Source organism: Filicampus tigris, chromosome 15, assembly GCF_054856515.1.
Source record: "Filicampus tigris isolate MCC_2025a chromosome 15, RoL_Ftig_1.0, whole genome shotgun sequence".
In the NCBI taxonomy this organism is placed as follows: Eukaryota; Metazoa; Chordata; class Actinopteri; order Syngnathiformes; family Syngnathidae; genus Filicampus; species Filicampus tigris.
The window spans coordinates 16,411,678-16,432,478 of record NC_141231.1 but is presented as its reverse complement, the minus strand read 5'-3'; the positions used below and the strand labels follow the sequence as shown (position 1 = coordinate 16,432,478).

General features: G+C 43.0%; 1 protein-coding gene across 3 annotated transcripts in view; it reads left to right on the top strand.

Annotated features, from left to right (window-relative positions):
- Positions 1-11,498: 11,498 nt before the first annotated feature.
- Positions 11,499-20,801, top strand: part of palm2akap2 (PALM2 and AKAP2 fusion) — a 68,370-nt gene continuing 59,067 nt past the window's right edge. Inside the window, exons 1-2 of one of the 3 annotated variants that reach the window (XM_086053414.1) lie at positions 11,499-11,629; positions 17,667-17,718. In XM_086053414.1, the coding sequence (XP_085909540.1) occupies positions 11,547-11,629; positions 17,667-17,718 (135 nt within the window). In that variant the 5' untranslated portion in view covers positions 11,499-11,546. Of the gene's footprint in view, positions 11,630-17,117; positions 17,719-20,801 lie in introns of those variants that run through there. The other 2 variants (XM_086053412.1, XM_086053413.1) reach the window with 2 other exon arrangements.

Genomic DNA, 20,801 nt, shown 5'->3' with positions numbered 1-20,801 from the left:
AGAATATGTTCTATGCAGGCCCACTAGTTGAAACAAGGCAATATGATTGATATGAAATATTATGTTAAGCAGCAAAATCCACCCATCTCAGGGGGCGGCCATTTTGTCATTTCTGTCGACTGAAAATGACATCACAGACCTTCAGTGCTCAGATAACAACCAATCACAGCTGACCTGTTTTCTGAAGCTGAGCTATGGTCGTTATCTGAGCCCGGAACGTGTGTGATGTCATTTTCAGTCGACAGAAGTGACAAAATGGCCGCCCCCGAGATGGCTAAAAACAGGTGGATTTTGCTGCTTAACTCATATTCCACAAACACAACATTAATCAGAATGCTGTGTTTCAACTAGTGGGCCCGCATAGAACATATTCTTTAAAAAAATATGTTTGACTTGACTTCCGTTTTAAGAATGACAACAATTACGTTTCAAAATTCTGACGCGTACATGTTTACGCTGCTTACAGAATGTCTTTAGCACAGCAGCACTACAGCGTGATGGTCCCAGATTGCACAATGCACATACTGTTTTTACATCGACATTTTGACAAATGACCCGACGTGTGCAAGCACTAATCTTGGAGTAATTGTATTATATGAAGGGACTACATAATATATTGCGGCGTACTCACACACACAGAAATATCAGCTTACACCTCATCTCGGAGTTTGTCATGCCGTACACTGGAAGCTTGGCATTAGTCTTTTAATCTGCTAACAAAGCTTCACTCAGACTCAACAGCCTTGTGTCGAGTTTCACTTGTATAATGAGAAGCAAAAGTTGTAATAATAATATGATGCGGTGATACATTACTCCATTTGTAAATGTTTGTTTTATGCTCAAACTCGACTGGGATCGGCTCCAGCTCACCCGCCGATCTAACGAAGACGCGCGTTCCGGGAAATGGATGGATGAACTTGAGCTTGTCGTGTTTTTAGATTTAGACGTGCAAAATTCATGCAGGCAGTATATCACATGGCGTTCATTTATTTTGTTACATTTTTTTTGTTAGTCCGTCTTGGGTGGGAGACTCCAAACCCGTGAGATGTTTCCAAAGGCTCTCTGTACACTGCCGGATGAGGTTGTTGAATAGCTTAGCAAAGATGAGCTCCGATCCACTTTCTGAAGGGAGTTCGCAGTTGCTCGATAGTGGGACTTCGGTAGCGCGCCGTGCTCATCCGGGCTTTGTGCATGTCCGCGGCCTCATTATTGGAGAGGCGTATTGATCGGACACTGCTTGGTTTCCAAGAGTCTCCTAAGCTTGTGAGAACCCCGTTCCCATGGCGACGGAACAGACTGTCCGCGAAGCGTCGGCCTTGGCTGCGATCGGCGTTCCTGGAGAGACTTTGCAAATGCTGTATTCGCGCAACGTACGCTCGCAAACATGCAGCAGAGCAAATCTCTTGCATGCAATGTGATTTGCATGAGAGTGATTTGCATTTGGAAGTGGCTGCTGCTATTTAAATAGACTGACATGCTTCAATTGTTATCAAATGTGTCTCCATAAACATGCTTTGTGCTCTGTCAATATGTCACAGTGCTGCATAGTAAATTAATAAAAATCACCACACTAGGGCCTGACCGATTTTTTTTTTTTTTTTTTTTTTTTTTTTGAGGTCGGAACAAAATTCGTATTAATTGAAAGCTAATCTATGGATCTTTTACATCTTTCCATGACGCCATCTATCCAAACATTTTGCCGTTCAATCCTCCACGTGGTCCCTGGGAACAGAATACACCTTCCCAAAATGCTTGTGAGAAATCTATTAAACTGAACGGGTAATTCGATAATCGGGAACAGGTGGTCGACTATAAAGTGATCGTTTTATGCACAGAGGCCTTGATGGGAATATGTATTGTCTGCTGCTGGAGTGGCCATGAGGGGGCGTGTCTCCAGTAAGCAGGTAGGTGGAGCCTGACAGCGACAGCTCAAATTGTAACAAATCTCCTCAATTTTTCCATGACAGTATATTATATGTGAATATTACGTATTGATGAATGCAAATTTAGAATTAAATTTAGATTCACTTGTAGCGAACTGAAATCTAGTCACTTTGACTTTATTAGTCATTTTTATAGCTACTGTTCTTCTGAGGTAAGTTCATAAACTATAAAAAAATAATAATAATAATAATACATCCCTTCACAGTTTGCATTTTTCGTGGGAGTCGTGCTGATCTGCTGCTATAAATAACTGGGCTGCATGGTCGCCCTGGCAACCAACAAACTGATGCCAGTGGTGGGAATGCTCAGCTTCTTCAGAGAAGCACATTCAGCGGAGGGACAAAAGGAGGAATGTAAAGACAGAAGGGAGAAGTGGTGAAAGCGCTGAAACGCAGAACAACGCCGGCAATTTTTTTCTCTAAATTTGTTTCATAGTAATATTTTTTGTCAAATGACAAAGGTGTGATCACGTCTGTAGCCTCACGGACTCCTCACACTCTCGTGTGTCAACATAAAAGTACACTTTTGATGGACGGCATTTTGCCCCCCCGTATTCAAAACACTCTTTAAAAAGCTACCCTCCCTAGAGTCTAAGAATGCAAGTTTTAAAAGGCGCACCTCAAACAAGCGCCATGCGCCATTTTACTGCCGAGTTTGAGTATCCCACCCCGATGACCCCAACGTGTTCCTCTCAATAGACTGCACCAGCCGGATGCCACTTCTGACCTATTGCCTCCATCCGCCTCTCACGCTCAGCGTCGTACGACAACCATCCCGCTTGACGTGTAGCGTAGCCTAGCCCCGTGTGTACAGACACTCGCGCTGACGTCGAGCTTAACGCCATCACAGGGAGGAGCGGGAGCAGGTCATTGCCGGGAAGGCGCAAGAGGGCAGGACCGTTGCGCAAGGGGCGGGGGTTGGTCATATTTAAATGAGCGCGAGAGATCGCAGGGGCAAGGGTTAAAGGCGAGTTTGTCTTATAAAGCAGTTGAAGGCGGAAAGGTGCGGTGAGCTGGCTCCGAGATCATCATGGCAAAGTATGGACCAGAGATGTTCAGGGTGGAGGTGGGCTTAAAGCGGAAGTCAACCCAAACATTTTTTTTTTTTTATTCCCAGCAGGCCCACTCGTTCAAACGCGGCATTCTGATTACGTTTGCGTTTGTGGAATATAAGCTAAGCAGCAAAATGCACTCGTTTTGAGTCATCTCAGGGGGCGGCCATTTTGTGTTCCGAAAATGACAACTGCTCACAGCGACCAATCACGGCTGAGCTGTTTTCCGAATCTGAGGAGTGATTGGTCGTTTGCGAGCAGTTGCGATGTCATTTTCAGTCGACAGAAGACAAAATGGCCGCCCCCGGAGATGGCTAAAAATGAGTGGATTAACGCTCCTTTCCAATATTTATCAGAATGCAGAATGTTTCAACTAGTGGGCTTACATAGAACATATTCTTGAAAAAAAAATGTTTGCGTTGACTTCCGCTTTAAGGAAATACCAAGATGGGGGAACAAAGGAGGATTAAGACAAGACAAAATTACACTTTTTACCCCGAGTCATGTATTATTTATCCTGATGGAGAACAACCTGACCTTCATAGGAACAGATGTTGTCAATAAGAAGCCTGAGAAGCATGAATGGGGTTATGATGTCACCACCAGACTTTTATATGGTTGCCACGGATACATAGCTGGATTGATGTGCATTGAATGTAGGCCTGCACTGCTCACAATAATGGCTTGTGACACATTTTGAGGACACTTCCAAGTTATAGCGACGCAAATATGCATAAGATGAAGAATCACATTCGTATGCAGGCCTGCGAGTGCTCTCGCAGGATTTGGCATGCGTGGAACATACAGGAAAAGGTGAGTGTGGCAGCTTATTTGTGTGATTAAATCAGCGATGAAGGTGGAGGCAACATTCATCTCCATTAATGACTCGGAGGGCTAAATGCTTATGGAGGCAACGTGACTCAACGCACACACAAAACTGAAAGAGAGAGAGAGAGAGAGAGAGAGAGAGAGAGAGAGAGTTGCTCAAGGCAGTGAAGTGTCAAACAGAGAATGATACGAACAGAAGTTCCATGTGGACTTACATTTGCAAGTGTAAACCTTTATGATTTGAATGAACATGTTAAAAAAAAAATTAAAAAAAAAGGAAAAAAAAAAAGGATTTCGGTATCCAAGTATATCTATGGTGGCCTCGATGATAAATCACGTAGATTCACATGTGTAGAAAATGAATAATAAAAAATGACAACCGTGTTTGGTTCTTCCCGCTTCCCCCTCGCCAAGCGTCCTCTCGGATCTCTCCGCTCTCACTCTCTGATTTTTGTCTCCTCTCCTCCCTCACAAGCACTTTTATAGGTCAGTGAACACAGCATAGCCGCAAATGTAAATGCAAATGTAACGGCCACTCATCCTCCGCACAACTCAAAACACTTGCAAGAATCGCATGCCGACAGAGTCGAATAAAATCATAATGAAGTACAAATCGTGCCCATAAAAGGATTCCACGGCTTTGTGAGTTGTGCGCACCACGAATGTGTGAAAGGTCAAAGATGTCTCATCACAACGACTTTGTCGTCATTTATGTTGGACAATGTGAACATGAACCAACCAGCCACAACATTTTGACCAGTTGCGCAATAGTGTCTATGTATCGCTATGTGTTTGCTGTTTACACTTGAGTAAAAAACCTACAGCTAAATGAAATGCTCAGACGAGTGTTTGTTTTTGTTGCTTTACCGTAATCTCTTGACGTCGAGTTGAACAACGCTAATTACTATTTCGTCCAAGGCTTCGCTGTTTGCCACTCAATCCCTCAGTGAATAACAAAATAACTTTCAACGATGTTACGATATAAAAAGAAGAAAAACCACTCTAATGATTTGCACTTTAAAATGAGTTCAGAATACATCAAGGAAGATTACAAAGCAGAAATGCGTCATGAATATTTAAGGACACCTTGTTAAGCTTTTTCAGAGCATGCTCTTTAATTTCTTAAGTGCAGGAGAAGTTTAGTTTTGGATGGAAAAGATCATGAAAACTCAAAAACAATACGACATTTCCGGTACTTAGTATTTATGTCATTGTGAAATATGCAGCGATTAAATGGACGGGCTCGTGCATGAGACACGTTTTCTATAGTTATGTGTGTCGATTTAAAGTGTGTTTCAGTGCGATAATTTAGATTCAACCTTAGGTACACTTACACAATCAATTGAGACTCAATACAATTGTAATAGTCTCTTCTCCTGTTGGGTGAATACTGTAGTTAGGTCACACCAGTTTTCACTATAATCGCAGTGATTTAAACATTGTTGAAATAATTCCTCTGATAATCAAACATGAGCATACATTTCGTTAACAAAAAGAGCTCTTGGATTGGACGGATTTTATTACACAGTAAAAGGCAAACCCGATTGTTTTCTGTAAGTGTAAAATCAACGGTGCCAAACTTCAGATTATATGTACATGAATTGTTGTTGTGGTTGTAGTTGCGCAATGACAACGAGTGGATTGAAAGTAAATGGTTGCATTTAAAGGAGAATGTCAGCAAAGGGAACCAGAGACACAGTCACACCATTGTGTCAAAGGGGATTTGCAACAAGGACGAGAAAGCGGAAAGTGCTGACTAAATTATGGAGAGAGACTCCATGTATTAAGGAAGAGTAGATGGCGGGATGTGGATCCGGGGGCAGGGTGTCCAGAAATGGGGGAAACACATTAACAAGCAAAAGCAGCAGGATCCCGAACCTTGTAGTTCGCTGAAAGTATTGACTCCGAATGAGCAGTGTTAAACGCAATTTTGTTTTGTCTTGTGTTGTCATGTTCTTGTCCTTTCTGACTAACCAAACCAGGACATCTTTCAGTTTGAGTTTGGCTACGTATTGTTCATGTACACCAGCCGTCAGCCAACTCATAAGTATATCGGAGTGACGACATTTGTTTTAGTCGATAAACGCGACAGTCCAGCACTTGAAAGTTTATGTATTCTTCTTAGAACTAGCGACTAGAGCTAGGACAGATGCTAGGCGCTAAATGAACGGATGACTGAGGGTCACCGTCCTTCCACGGTTCATTGATCCTCGCCTCCATGATGGCTAATAAGCTAATTAGCTAATAAGCTCATAAACACTTCTCACAAGTACCGTTATCAGTAAAGGAGGACGAGGAGTAGCTAATCATGTGACACGCCGAACAAAAAGACCGAACAGGGCAAGACGGCGAAACCATGCTAACCGCTAAACTAATGTGAAAGTGGAGTAGCAAAAGTACAGTCCAGTTGTATCACAAGGCAGGCGAAGTGAAATTAGTGAGGCAGGGATAATAAAACAACAGCTACACAGTTGACACACCTATTTCAAAAAACGGAAATGAATCAGTATGTTACTATATGTCAGTTTTGTTTTTGTGAATCAAATTAGCTATGATAAGGAACTACTGTACACAACCCATTCAAAAATACAGTAGACCCGCGCTATTTGCGGCGGATAGCGGCAAATTCGCAAATAATTGACAGCTATTATAATTGCATTGCAAGTTGTGTTTTTTTAATCCCCCCCCCAAAAAAAAATTAATGAATAAGCGCAGCTATACCATATATAAGCATTTCCCATGAAAAACGGAAAAGTAGAAATGAATAGGTGAATCCGTGGATGCCAAACAACGACTATGCAGGATTCCACCGTACCGCCGATATTATTTTTACATATCGTCGCTGTCCTGTGAAAAACACGTCGTGTAGGTTCAATTTTGGAAACTTTTTTTTTTTTAATTTTCACATTAACTTCTAGGACTATTATTGGTTGGCCTTTAGCAGCAATCGATGAATGCTTCAAACCAAAAGAGACGCGATGCCTAACTTGTGTTGCACGCACACACACACGCACGCACGCACGCGCATTCATTACATCGGACTGCATTCGCACACACGGTGTCCCTGTGGAATCGTATCAATGTCATTAAGACTGGCTCAGGCCAATCGGAGTGCTTAGTTAAAAAAAAAAAAAAAAGACGGTAACAATGACCCTTATGTGGGGAAGCCCACATCAACCCAACTCACAAGAGTGTTGTTTTCCTTGTGTGCGCGCTGCTCTCCATTTTAATGGCAATTCCGACGGAGCCTTTCCCATCTCCTCATCACCATGGCAACCAAGCGGGTAAGCGGCCACGTTTGTCCCGGGGGCCTTGGCCTTCTTTTACGTGCCACAGCTACACGTGCACACGCACGCACACGCGTTCCAGGGTACACGTACTTACCCCCACTAGACCTGCAGAAATGCCAATTATTGATATATTCAAGTGCAAAACAAACATTTATCCTCACACACGCGGCCGCATACAGTGTGCACCCACACCCCCTCCAACCTTTGTGAACACAGTGCTCCCTAAAATGATTCAGTCCTCCCCCTCCTCCAAACCAGTGCTTGGGATTTCTGAGTCAATCGCTTCAAGGGCCTTCCCAGCTATTTTGTCCTTATCGGGAATCCCTCCTATGCCACATTTCTGCCAGCCTAAATGAGCTTTTGGCACATTTTTGTCAACGTCTGTCCAATTTGGCCAGTGGACCAACACTGCAGAATTGAATATTAAAACTGTTTTTTGCGATGTTTGTTTCTTATAGATGCAGAAAAGCATTCGGGCAGTCACAATGACTAATCAGCATCTGCTGTAATTTGGATTTAGCCTCATCTCACCTCAAACACACCAGAGGAAAAATAGGAGCTTTTCCCAGCTGGCTAAGTGGTTTTAAATAGGGATGTAAAAACAATTTGCGAGGTTTTCCCGCTCAAAACAAAATGGCGCAAAGTTGTTTAATCTTTCATTTGTTTCAGCGACTTTGCACTGATAAGAGGAAAGTCATCACGCGTTATCGTCTCCACGATTGTGCCCAGGATGTTGGTGAATTTTTCATCAGCACATATTTGCTCAGCTGAAGTGGGTCGCACAGCTCCGCGGCTTGTTGGATGTTTGAATCGGTGGAGATGAATGGATTTGTTGAGGACAACGCTCCACAGTGGAATGCCACTGACAATGTTGTTTTAGAATTGTGTGAAGGCCTTTCTAGTTTCATTTGAAAGTTTCAGTTGTCATCTCATTCAATGCCCCTTTGGGGGATAGTTTCCTCCATTCAAAAAATCCCCACATATAAAAATGTATATTATATAAAAGAATGAGCGGAACATGTTTTGTGGAATGTTTCATTGGGAATGCATGCGGATTTTTTGTACGATTGCTCACATTCAATGATCTGAGCTTGTAATTCCTTAAACTACAGTCAAATAGACTTTTCATGCTGCCGCTTTTGCAAAAGATATCTATTTCGACTTGATTCAACTTACTGTGATGCAAATGAGAACCTTGAGAAAGCTGATGAATCCTAAACTCCTTTAAAGGCTTTTCACTCAACAGACTAGTGAAAGACATAAAAATAAAAATTAAAAAAAACACCTATTATGTGTGCTGTTCACAATTGAGGGAACATATGAAGCCGTATGAAGACAGGAATCTTGGTTTAAGCATACCAGAAAAGCAATGTATCACAGTACTACTTACCATTGAGACATAGTCTATATTTGTTTAAATGTCAATAGATTTGGATCATCTCTTTAGCTATGATAGTTTGCTTTCCAGTTTAGTCTTGCATAGACGTGAAATTCTGAAAGACAGTGCCCTCTAACGGTATTCTTTTGATGGTGCAGGTTGTTTTAATATGGCCTGCATTGTATGACAAGTTTGTATTTGTTTTTTTCTTTTATATCTAAGGATTGATTCCAAGATGAACGCTGGTTGTCCGAATCATAAAATATTTAACTGCTACAGTGTGAGGGACTAAAAATGGCAACAGTGTGTGTGTGTGGTTTTTTTATGTAGTTGACGAGCTATGACAATTTGTCTTTTACCAAAAGGAAAGTGACGTTAAAGACTAAAAGATGTTATAAGTGAGGACTTAATTAGTGATTTCTAAATGGTGGTAAAAATGTTTTCTCAGCCAAGAAGTTTTTTTTTTTTTTTATTGGAAGTGATCACAATGGACATAAAAAGAGTCGACAATGTTCTGTCTTCTCTATACCTTTAGGCGTCCACTTATAATTATGAGACATCACTAACATGAGTAGTGTCCTCACGTAGATTCAGTCATTAATAAATTTGTTCTTTCGAAATCTGGTAGCCCTTTCAAGTACCCAAGAATTTGCTCTCGGTGTGCTAAAAGGTTTGTCACTTTCAAGTGCACGGTAATAATCCACAAGGGGGCACTGTGTTCCATTCTTCAAAAGAACAGCCAGCAATGCTCTAGTCAATCACTAACGTGCATTTGTGTCTCTCACTCTTGTGACTTTTTCAAAAGTCAATCCCCAAAAAACAAAGCAGATTCATTTTTAAATGCATTACTTGTTGCTTTACCACAATCAAGCAACTTCATGTTAAATTGATTAAACAATTATAACTGCAGTGTGTGTGGGTGTGAGTGTACGTAAGGTCACTGCTTGAACTTGAGGAGCGGCCTTGGGATAACTGGCCCGCGCTGAAAACGTGATAGCAATGAAGCCCACATGAATGAGAGCCACGGAGGGAAGAGAGAAGAGGCAGATAAGACGAGAAGAAGAAAGTGCCTCCGGAAGACTTGATCTCGAGTGTGCGTCAGTCAAGAATGCGAAACATTTTGGCTCGTGAAAACCTCTGATGGGGCTCTTTGCGAGGGCTTCCGTTTTAGTCCGTTTCAAAACTATTGGAAAGAGAACTAAATGTGCTCTTTGTTTTAGTGAACTGTGAATATGACAATCAATTATATGATTGAAATGTATTTTGGTGATTTACTCATTTAAAATGATTGTACCTTTTATTTGCCAAAGGAAAAATTCCGAAGTTTTCCCATAGTGAGGCGTCTGGTATCCATTGTGAACGTTCACTCGTAAAAAAGATGTTGGCTATTGTGACTGGATTTCATCTCACTTTGGTTCCTTGAAATGCTGTGTAATTAAATATTTCAATTGAAGCATTCTGGTAGATCTTTTTAGCATGGACTTACGTTGTGAGCATGAAACATTTTTGATACTAACACAGCAGCTCCAACTGTGGCGCAGGCTGTAAATCCGCCGCAGATTATGTGCGTCCGTTTCCAAAGTGGCTTCTTCTCGCACAAGTGGCCACATTCTTGGGGGCTTGAAATGTTTCCTGTTGCTTCAAGATGTCCATGTGCTGTTTATTGCTCATCCTGGAATTATTGTGTGGTTGCTTCTGGATGGACTAAGAGTTAAGCAGTAAAATCCATCTATTTTTGTACATCTCAGGGGGCGGCCATTTTGCTACTTGATGTCGACTGAAAACGACATCACAGTTGCTCAGGGGCTTGGGTAATTCGGAAAACAAGTGAGCTGTGATCGGACAGAAGTGACAAAATGGCCACCCTCCGAGATGGCTAAAAACGGGTGAATTTTGCTGCTTAACCCATTGAAAGCACATGACCGCGTTTCTACCACTCGAGCTGGGAGCGCTGTTACGTCCTTTTACCTTTAAAGCCGGGAAAGCGTTTACGTCTTTTTCTTTTGTTCATCCAATTCTCGTCTCTTAGCCAATGATGTGCATCCTGAATACACGCGTGACGGTGTCGTGCGATCGCCGAGGGTGTCCCGGAATTTTTCAGGGCAGTAATGGACGATTTACGGGAGCTCTGAAATAAGTAACAGCAACGAAAAAGAGAATGCGCTGTCGACTTTGAACCAATGGAACCAGTCGAACGTGACATATGTTTGTATACGCTTATACACGTGATATACGTGTATATGCCTAACACGTGTTTGTAGACGATGACGATATCGATGTCTTTGTAACAGAATAGAGGATGATATTTACCACTCGATTTTTTTTTTTTTTTTTTTTTTTAAATTAAAAATAGTGCTTCTGTACACTGACACTTTAGTTTTATATCTTTGATTGAAACAGTAAATAATAATACAGCTCTCAAATTCTTTCGGAATTATGTTTCTTTCTGCTACAGGATCTGAGATATCAATTATTTTGTCGGTATTGTATCTCTGGGAGCACGTAGAGTCTATACTATAGACTTTTGGGGAGATGTTGCGCAAGGCGCTTTAGGCCTTAATGGGTTAACTCATATCCCACAAACACAATATTAATCACAATGCTATGTTTAGACTAGTGAAGGCACATAGAACATATTATTGAAAAGATTTGGGGAGGGGCTTGACTTCCGCATGTCATCTGCAGGTCATCACCGTGTACAATTAGCGTACATGTGAGTACGCTTTTGAAAGCAGGGCATCTACCACTGGAGTAGTATTTCCGCATGTTTGACATACAAGTGACTCCGCTAATGCTCTCTCTCCCGTGCACACACACAGCATGCTCCCCTCCATCCCTTCTGGAGCGGGGCGATGCAGGGAGGCAGGAGCTGCAGCGGCTTCGCTCGCACATAGCGTGACGAACACTCGCTAAAAAGGCAGGAGCAAGGAGGAGGAGAAGCACAAGGAGGACGGAGAGGAGGAGGAGGAGGAGGAGGAGGAGGAGGAGAGGGCAGGAGGAGGAAAGGAACGGCGGCGGATAGGAGAAGTAGAAAAGGAGGGTGGGGGGGGGGGGAATGGAGAAGAGAAGAAGAGCAGAGGGTGTTGCGGCCATGATGTCGGACACGGCAGTGCAGAGGAACGGCACGGCGGCAGGACGGTGAGCGGACACTTCATCATTCGTCTCGAGCCATGTCTTTGCCCGCGTCTCCCCTCTCCCTGCATGTACTCCTCCATTTCTGCCCCTTCCACTTGACAGGGGTTGTCATGGGAACCAGAGCCCCGTCACGGTGAGGCTGCTGCTCAGTCATGACTGGAGAGGAGACACGCGGAACACGGTGTGCACTCCTCCCTTTTTTGGCCTCGCCTCGGGCACGCTCGCACTCCCCCTGCAGAGCTCCGTGTAACAATCCGTCGCCGTCGGTCGTCACAGGTGTCATGTATGTGTCCCCCTCTTCTTGGATATATTTCTATCCATAACTTGAACACCGGAATACAGTGCAGTGGGTGTGTGCGATTGAGTGTGCGTGTAATGTTGCATGCTCAGCATTGACGATGTGCAGGCTGCAGTCTCGGTCCAACCTCAGCACAGAGTCAGCACAGCTGCGGGCCACTTCGTGGAATACATTTGAACATGTTTTACGGAAATGGATTTTTTTTTTTTTTTTTATCTCCAGTAGAGGCAGATTTAGCAGGAGGCAAAAAAAAAAAAAAAAAAAAAAAGTGGCTTCAAGATCTCCCAGGGCCCTGAAATGTCTCTAATCACATAAAGCTGTATATGTATATGCTATAGGCCGGTCTGTCTATAGTAGCCATTCCAACTCACTATTGCTCCTCACCTCGGCCATCAAAGCCTCGTTGCGCAATATATACTAAAGACCGACTAGATACGAAACACGGATTTAATACGTGGGCTTCCGACTATGCTTAGCCTGTCTATTTTAACATTTTTCAAGCGTCAGCTGAATGGGCGTCCCTCATAGGCGGATAGACGGAGCGGTCCGTCACATAGACGGTCTCTGCATATCATCATAAACATTTTTGACTTGACTTTAATTGCCGTTTTTAAAGACACAAACAAAAATACACCTAGTGCTACAGGATGACATAAAAATGAGGCTTCAGAGAATGGCAGCCCAGCCCGTTACGATATAATTAATTTCGAAATAAATAATGCATCATACAATTTTGGTGCTGATCCACCACATGATTGGAGGAGGTCTGCGGTCTCACAAGTGCTTTTCTAGTCCCATCTGTGCCTTATACAAATCGTCTTTCAGGGTGGTAAGATTCGGATTTTGTCTGTAATGTCATGAAGACAAATAAGAAATGACCTTTTCTAAGGACGCTGGGACTGAAGGGTGGTGCCACTGACTGTTACTGTCGCTTTAAGAGACAGGACAGCTTGCATTGTGGTTGTATGTGGCAGCATATGTGTTATCGGGCCATTTGTCCCCCCCCACCTCCCCCCCCCACACCCCATATCTAAATTTATGCCTCCCCTTCATTCAACTGTAGCCAAAAATGTGCTGTTGAGATTGAGGAGGCAAGTAGCCACGGCGATGCTGTAGTAAGATGAGAAGAGTGGGAGATGTTGGTGGGTGTACTGTATCATGCTATTGCTGGACATATTCTGGCTGGCAGTACAGAGTCATAAATCCAATCATTTTTGTCTGCAGACCGGCTTATGCCACTTTCACATTGCCACTGTGCGTATTTTGAAAATTGCAAACACAAAGAAAAAATAGTTTTGATGTTTTTCCCTAATAAATATACAGGGTGACAAAAAAAAAAAAACAGGCCCCAACTTTCAATAGACATCATTTTTTTTATTATTTTGGTATCGCAGAGTAGGCCAACAATTTTACACGGTAATCATAGTTCTGACCTTGATGCTAATCCTCAATTTAGAAGAGTCCATTTTACAGGCCTGTGGCGGGGGCCGGGGGGGGGGGGGGGGGTTAGTTTCTCACTATCAGAGTGTTTCATCCCCGACCTGCACAACTGAGAGCAGCTATTTTGCGTTGCATACTTTTGCGAGCCGCCGTTTACACGCAAACGTCAAATAAATGCTTCCAGATTTGTTTAAACGTTCTGATTGTGTTCCAATAGACTATGAAAGCAGAGAAGAGGACTTGTTACGCATTCACAATTGACTTTTATTGTGGATATTTACTAAGTGCCGCTTCCTCCATTACACCCTGTGAATGTTGTTATTTTCCCTATGAGCGTGTGTGTGTGTGTGTGCGCGTGTTATTCTGCTTCTGGTTCCACATCTGGAGGCCATTACGCCTGAGTCGGGATTGAGGGTGGGCGGAGCCGGGCTGACTCCGCAGTGAGGTCATCCTGTCGCCGTGGCGATGCAGGCGAACAATGATGCCGTTGTCCCCTGGCGGCGGGCAACTTGTGAAAAGCGACAAGAACGGAGTTGGGGTGAAGCCGGCAGCGTTTTCCCAGGTGACGAAGGAGGCGGCACGACCGTGTCGGAACGCCGCGGCGTTGGCCCGAGGAATCGAAAAGCTTGCGAGAAGTAGAAGAAGCGTGCGCGGAACGAGAGTGTGCGCAGGCCAGGCGGACGCGCGGCGTGATTGGTGCTCGTCCAGGTTGCCGGGAGAAGCCAGACGCGAGGCTTTGACTGCCGTGCTGGCAATTGAAAATATATCGTATGAAATATATCATATGAGTAGAGCAACCCCTTCCCCCACAAATCCAATAAACAGGCCGCGACTAATAGACGTGAGTTAAGTTGAGTAGCGTAATGAGAGTAGTAGTCATGAGTAGAGAGTAATGAGTTAAGTAGTACAATACACCCGTTTTTGTCCATCTCAGGGGGCGGCCATTTTGTCACTTCTGTCGACTGAAAAACGACATCGCAGTTGCTCAGGGAACAACCAATCATGGCTCAGCTTCAGAAAACAAGTGAGCCGTGATCGGTTGTTACCTGGGCAACTGCGATGTTATTTTCATTCAAACGGAAGTGACAAAATGGCCGCCTCATGGGGTGGACAAAGAGATGGACTGTAAGTAAATAAAAGCCTTCAACCACTATGTGAGGAATAGCATTGCTGCGTGACTCTCATTTTCACTGCTTCCGCGACCACGCTCGTTGCTCAAAACACTATTGTCTACATGTGTTGCACCACCGCTTTTACGTTTAGTTTACGGTTTGAAGCCTCATTTTTGAAGAATTATGCACGCTCTGCCCAAGTGAGTTGAGTTGTGTTCACTGCCACCATGCAGTGCTCGCATCTCAAATTTTTGCTTGCAAGTCAAAGTAAAAAAAAAAAAATCGGCAGAATGTATCTGGACAAACCCGCAAGTTGGGTCACCTGTACCTCAAGGTTTTGCGATATCTTCAAATTTCCTAATCCCAAAATGCACTGAAAGAACATTTTTCATGTATTGGTAACACGACAACGACTGTCCAGCTGCGGGTTTTTTTTTTTTTTTTTGTGTTGTTTTTCTCACTACTCAAAGTCTGTTTATGTCTGAGCGCGTTTGCGTGTACAGTGTAGGTGTGTGCGTATGTGTGTGACATGCTTCTGTTTTCCCCCAGTGAGTCTACCGGCACTACTGCTAGGGTTTTTTTTTTCCTTATAAGGACGTCAGCCTCTGCAAGGAGGCAGAGAAAGTAAGGAGAGGGATAAAGGTTGATAGCGTAGGAAAGAGATCGGGACCGAATGTTTAGAAGGAGACAGGTATAGGCAGCTAGGAGGGGAGGCTGATAAGGGAAGTATACAAGTCGGAAAAGTATACAATGATGGAGGGAGGATGGGGTCAAATGAAGAAAAGAAAGGAGGATTGTAGAATGTCAGGCAGCAGGCAATCAAAGAGAAGACTGGAGGAAAAGCAAGAAATAAAGATGATAACATACACTGGCGGAGCTAGAAGGGGGCCGACGGGGGCACTGGCCCCCCATGAAATATGTTGGAACCCCCCCAAGTTTCCAGGCCCGATAATTTGGGGGTATTTTCAGATGTTTCCGTGATTTTTTTTTCCACAGTTCCTTACATTCCCTGTACAGAACATATAATGAATGTTTATCAGTTTTCTGAAGAATATTTGGTGTTTGTAGATTTTTTTTTTTTTCAATTATTTTGTTTGGCAGAGCCCCAGAGCCATGCCCACCCCAAAGATAAAAGTCGAGCTCCGCCACTGATAACATCACCTTAAACACAAATACGTTCTCACCAAAACCTTTTTTTTTTTTTCAATTAATAATTGAAAATAATTTGCCCATTTATCTTCGCTAAAACATGGTGGTCCACTCTAATAGTGTGACTGACTCTCCAAAAATAGAACTGCTGTAAAATGTTGTGCCTAGATAGCGTTCACGTGAAATACAATGGATTCAAAATCCAAAATAAAAGAAGCCTTCTTGACTAAGGGCCGAATATTGAATTTGATGGTGTCTTTATTTACCTTGTCAAAATGTTTTACCTGATATAAATGAAGAACCAACCAGCAAAAATCACTCAACTTTTCCTGAAATAATAACGATGAGAAATGATTATAATGGTCCAAAATGTTCCAAGTTGAATCAAAACCGTGATCCATTCAAACATCTTAATCAGATTTATGATGTACATAAAGTAATTCAACAATGAGGTTTTGTTCCTGCGGTTAAATGACATCACTTATGCTTTTAAGATAATACGAGCCTGTCTGGCATTTGGATTTATTGGCTGAGCCCTTCACCTGGAAACCGCAGTCAAGTTTGGGAGGGCTCATAATGATGATGTCACCCTGATGATTGCCACTGATGAGGCTGTTGCATCTGGAAATGTTTGTACGCGTTGTTTTGGAGAACAAGGGCAGTGTGTTATTTTGAAAATTCGAATGATTCATCCTAGCATACACTCCAAAAACAGTTGGGTTAAAAAAAGCACAATTTTGAGTCAAAAATGGACCGATCCACAACTTGGGTCAATTTGACCCATTTTCTTGGTTGTTTTTGCAGAAAACAACACAGAAAATGCGTAGTTTTTGTATAAAACAACCCCCCAAAAAATGGGCTATTTTGTACAAAACAATGCAAGAAAGTGGGTTAAATTGACCCAATTTGTGTATCGGACAAATTTCTGACCCCAAATTGTGTTATTTTTAACCAAGCTGCTTTTAGAGTGTAGAAATTACCAGCAATTAATCGGTTGTCTGATCATGAACGGGTGACCCCGATCTATCGATGTATCGCTGAATGACACAGCTGGAGCAGGGGCGGAGCCATGGGTGGGCCTGGGTGGTCCTGTGCACACTTAGGCCCACCCAGTGAGATTCATGAAAAAATATATACTTTTAAATTTGTAGTAAATTATTTTTGAATTTGTGTTTTGTTGTGTTTTTTTCTTTTATTGAATATTAAGAATGGCATAATTGTAGTTTAGGTCTATGGAAGATCTGAACTTCATTTGATTCAGTTTGTCATTATATTTGAATATACGATGTGTCGGGACAGGAGGATTGTGCTCAGTGAGGGACATTCAGGCCCACCCTGATTTTTCCAGTTCTGGCTCCGCCCCTTCGCTGGAGTCACGGTATTGTGTCTTTTTGTTAAATTACCTTTTAAAATAAAAATACACAAATAGCCATTTGCTAGTTGGATGATCACTGGTGAGGTTCACTGAGAACTGCACTGGTGTTTTGTTTTGTTTTGTTTTTTTTAGCTAATTTAGCTGCTATCTCATCTGATCTATTGGTCCAGTATCGGTCCAGACAGAAAGTAAAAATCCCATTTTCCCAGTATCTGTTTACTCTTTGTAACCCTTGGGTGGTAGTCCCGCTCCCTCATGTCTCACCCTGTCCGGTACTCTCCCTCTCCCTCTCCCTCAGCCGCTCCTCCTCCCAGCTGTTTAATCACACATGGGCTCTTGCCTAAAAAAAGAGAGAGGGAGGGAAGCAAGGGGGCGAATGGGAGGAGAGACGGCGGTCCAAAAGAAAGAGTGGCTGATCGCGACAGAAAGTGGGAGGCTCGTGGCCGGTGAACGAGAGATCTTTGCTAGCTCTCCAGTGTCTGTTGGATTATTCCCGAGGAAGGACCTTATCCGGACACCTACTGTGCCCTCTCTGCTCGACCCCCCCCCCCCCCTTGACCCGCCATCGGTCTCTCTCACATTTAGCGGCCCAGCTCTCCCGAGGTCTCACCTCTCGTTCTCCTTTCGCCCTCCCCACCTCCCCTCTCCCCTGCTTTCCCCTCTCAGGATGTCGTGTGAGGAGGCTCAGCTCCACAAAGAGAGGCTGCAGGCCTTGGCGGTAAGTCAAAGTGTCTTTCAACTCTCTCAGCTCACCTTTTTTGTGTTCTCCTCGCGCATGTGTGTTTGCCTGCGATGAGCTCAAACTCTTTTCATCTACCTGTCTGCTATTCACGTCGGCATCTATGAAGCAACTTTGAAGTCCGACCAGGCTCTTTCACGAACATGTGTGTCATCGTCCGCTACGTTCATTCATGTTTCGTCTGCTTTCAATTTGATGCAATTATGCAGTCGAGGGAACAGATAACAGGGAATCAAAGTGTGTTTGTGCGTGTTTAAAGTCGCCAAGATGGTGTCTTTGGTGTTAAAAAATGGCATTAAACGAGCAGTATTGAGTATAGTTTCTATCAAAAGTTACACATCGTCACTGATGACAAGTTTGGTACGTCACGTTTGAAGGTTTTATAGGTGCAAGAGCAGCTTTAACTTCTAAGTATTTGGTGTGAGGGCTGGGCTGCAACTAACGATTATTTGAATAATCGATTGTCAATTGTTTTGTCGATTTTCATTGAAAAACATTATTTCAAATTGACAGTATAAAAAATGGACAAACAAATTAGGATTCAGTCACAGGTTTGATGATAGCAGAAAATTGGACCAAAAATTATGATCATTGCTTTCCAAAGTAAAAGTAGTAAATGCTTGCAAATGTCATACTTTGTAAAAAAAAAAAAACAAAAAAAAAAAACACAGAGAGCATCAGTTTGCTTTCATGTAAAACTACAGAAATCTGAGAATATTGTAAATACTGCTCAGAAGCTGACATAAAGAGGATGTAAACCATTTTGGCTCAAACAAGGTTCCTCAACGACTAATCAAGTATCAAACTCTTTATTAATCAAATTTGATAATAGATTAGTTGTCGATTAATCGTTGCACCTCTATTTGGCATTAATGTTATCAGCTACCGCTGTATGTTGCACATGTACGTGTATCATTTTGAAATGTTTCAGCGGTCCACAATGCCTGTGTACAAAACGAAAAATACGTGTAGTAGGTAGCCTCCAATTACAAGCAGATATATCGGTACGATGACACGTTTCCACAATGTTATCAGAGTAACCAATTACATTTTTAAGTTGCCTGATGGGAATGAACTAAAGGTTATGGCTAATGACAAATTTGCGGTCAAGGGAAGGTCTGTCTGCTGATAGGGCTTCAGAGCAAGCAGCCAGACCCGGGTTCCCTGCCTGTGACTAAATTTGGCGCCAGCCATAACCAAAGCATACCACACACTCAAGAGGAACAGGAACACACACATTCCCATAACACACGAGCCAGGGGAACAGCAGCAGCGGCTGCTGCAGATGGAGAAACTATTTTAGCCCCATTGAAACATGGCAGCCGCAGCAGGCCTCATTTGTGTCCGCCAGCTTGGCACGGTAAAAAGTGGAAAGTTCTCATTGGTGGAAAAGAGACGGACAAATTTTGTCGTTTTATACTTTGGGGTGATGCGCGTGGCCAAGAAAAACGGGATGATTTTTGCAACGCGTGCAGATTATGGTGGCGGCTGTTTGTAAACGTTCCCCTACCAAGAATTGTGCCATGCAGTCACTGTCGAAACATCTATCCTATTCGAGGTGCCAAAATCCGTGATATGGAGAACATTGTGACGTTAGATGCTGGTAAATCATTTGAGCCAGTCCGTCTTGTCCCCCAAAGACAGTAACAGCACTAATGGCTCTCAAGCAAAACCCACCAGGGGGTTACGATTACACTGCTGACAATTCTGTGAAGTCGCTAAGCACTCTGTAAGCCTTCAAGTGTGCTTAGCATTGCAAGTCCAATGTAAATACAGGAGCCAATCAAGTGGATGAGGAAGCATAACACTAATAAACTGCAAGCATGCCCATATGCATACTGGAATTTGAGCAATGTAACGTAAATGCAGTATGTGTGCACCGAACTCTCACCTTACACGTTGTTTTGCTACCATTTTAAAATAATCACGTTTTGTTTGCCTAACCGGCAGTGAACCCTTATCGGGGGCTTTAGAGTCTGAGCGCTCTTGCAGCTGACGAGCCAATGATTACATCAATAATTCATAGGCTGTAATGTAATTATCATTCACATCGGTGTCTGTTTTCATCACTCCTTTAGCCAGCTGGAAGATTTATCAAGAGTCAGAGTCAAGCACTGAGACCAACGCACCTGTGAAGTGAACTCTCCATCACACATACTGTACATAAATCTGGCTCGGACTGAATTTGTTAAATCGGATAAAATGTTTGTCCCTCGTCATAGAGTTGTCCATTTACAGAACCCTGGACTGGTCGCCAGTCAATCACAGGGCACAGAGACGTGCAACTACCGTATTTTTCAGACCACAAAGCACACTGGATTATTAGCGCAATATCAATCAACGGTTCTATCGTCAAACATTTCATACAGAAGGCGCACCAGATTATAAGGCGCTTTATCGTTGTGAAGTATTGGATTTGACATGTCAAATAGTTCATTCTATTTGTATAGTATGTTCATTTGGCAGATTTAGCACTATTATACTACCAAATTTTCCGGACTATAAATCGTGTTTTTTTGTTTTTTTTTTCATAGTTTCGCCGGGGGTGCGATTTATACTCTGGAGCGATTTATGTGTGAAATTATTAACACATTATTACCTCTATGTCATGGTTCGCAGTTCACCAGCTGTAAACAAGTCAGTATACTCACCAGATACGCCATGTTCCTCACTCTGCATTATCTAAACCTTTGCTCGGTCCCGGTAGCTATCCCCCAGACTGCAATGATATTGTCCCACATTGTAGCATTGGAAACGCGCTGCCAGAAACACTCACCTCGCTATGGCTCTGACTGAAGCATTAGGCTAGTAGGACTACATTTCCCATGATTCCTAGACACGGAAGCAGGAAGTAGTTCTACTTTTGGTATGGAATAAACATGTACGACTGCTAGCAATTAGACGCGGAAGCGAATGAGAACGCAAACGTGAAAGTAAATGGGAAGGAATTTGAATTAAAGACCAACTGCAAAGCCAACATCCATACATAAGGCGCACTTGTCCATTTTTGAGAAAATTCAAGGATTCTAAGTGCGCCTTATGGTCCCACAAATACGCTAGTT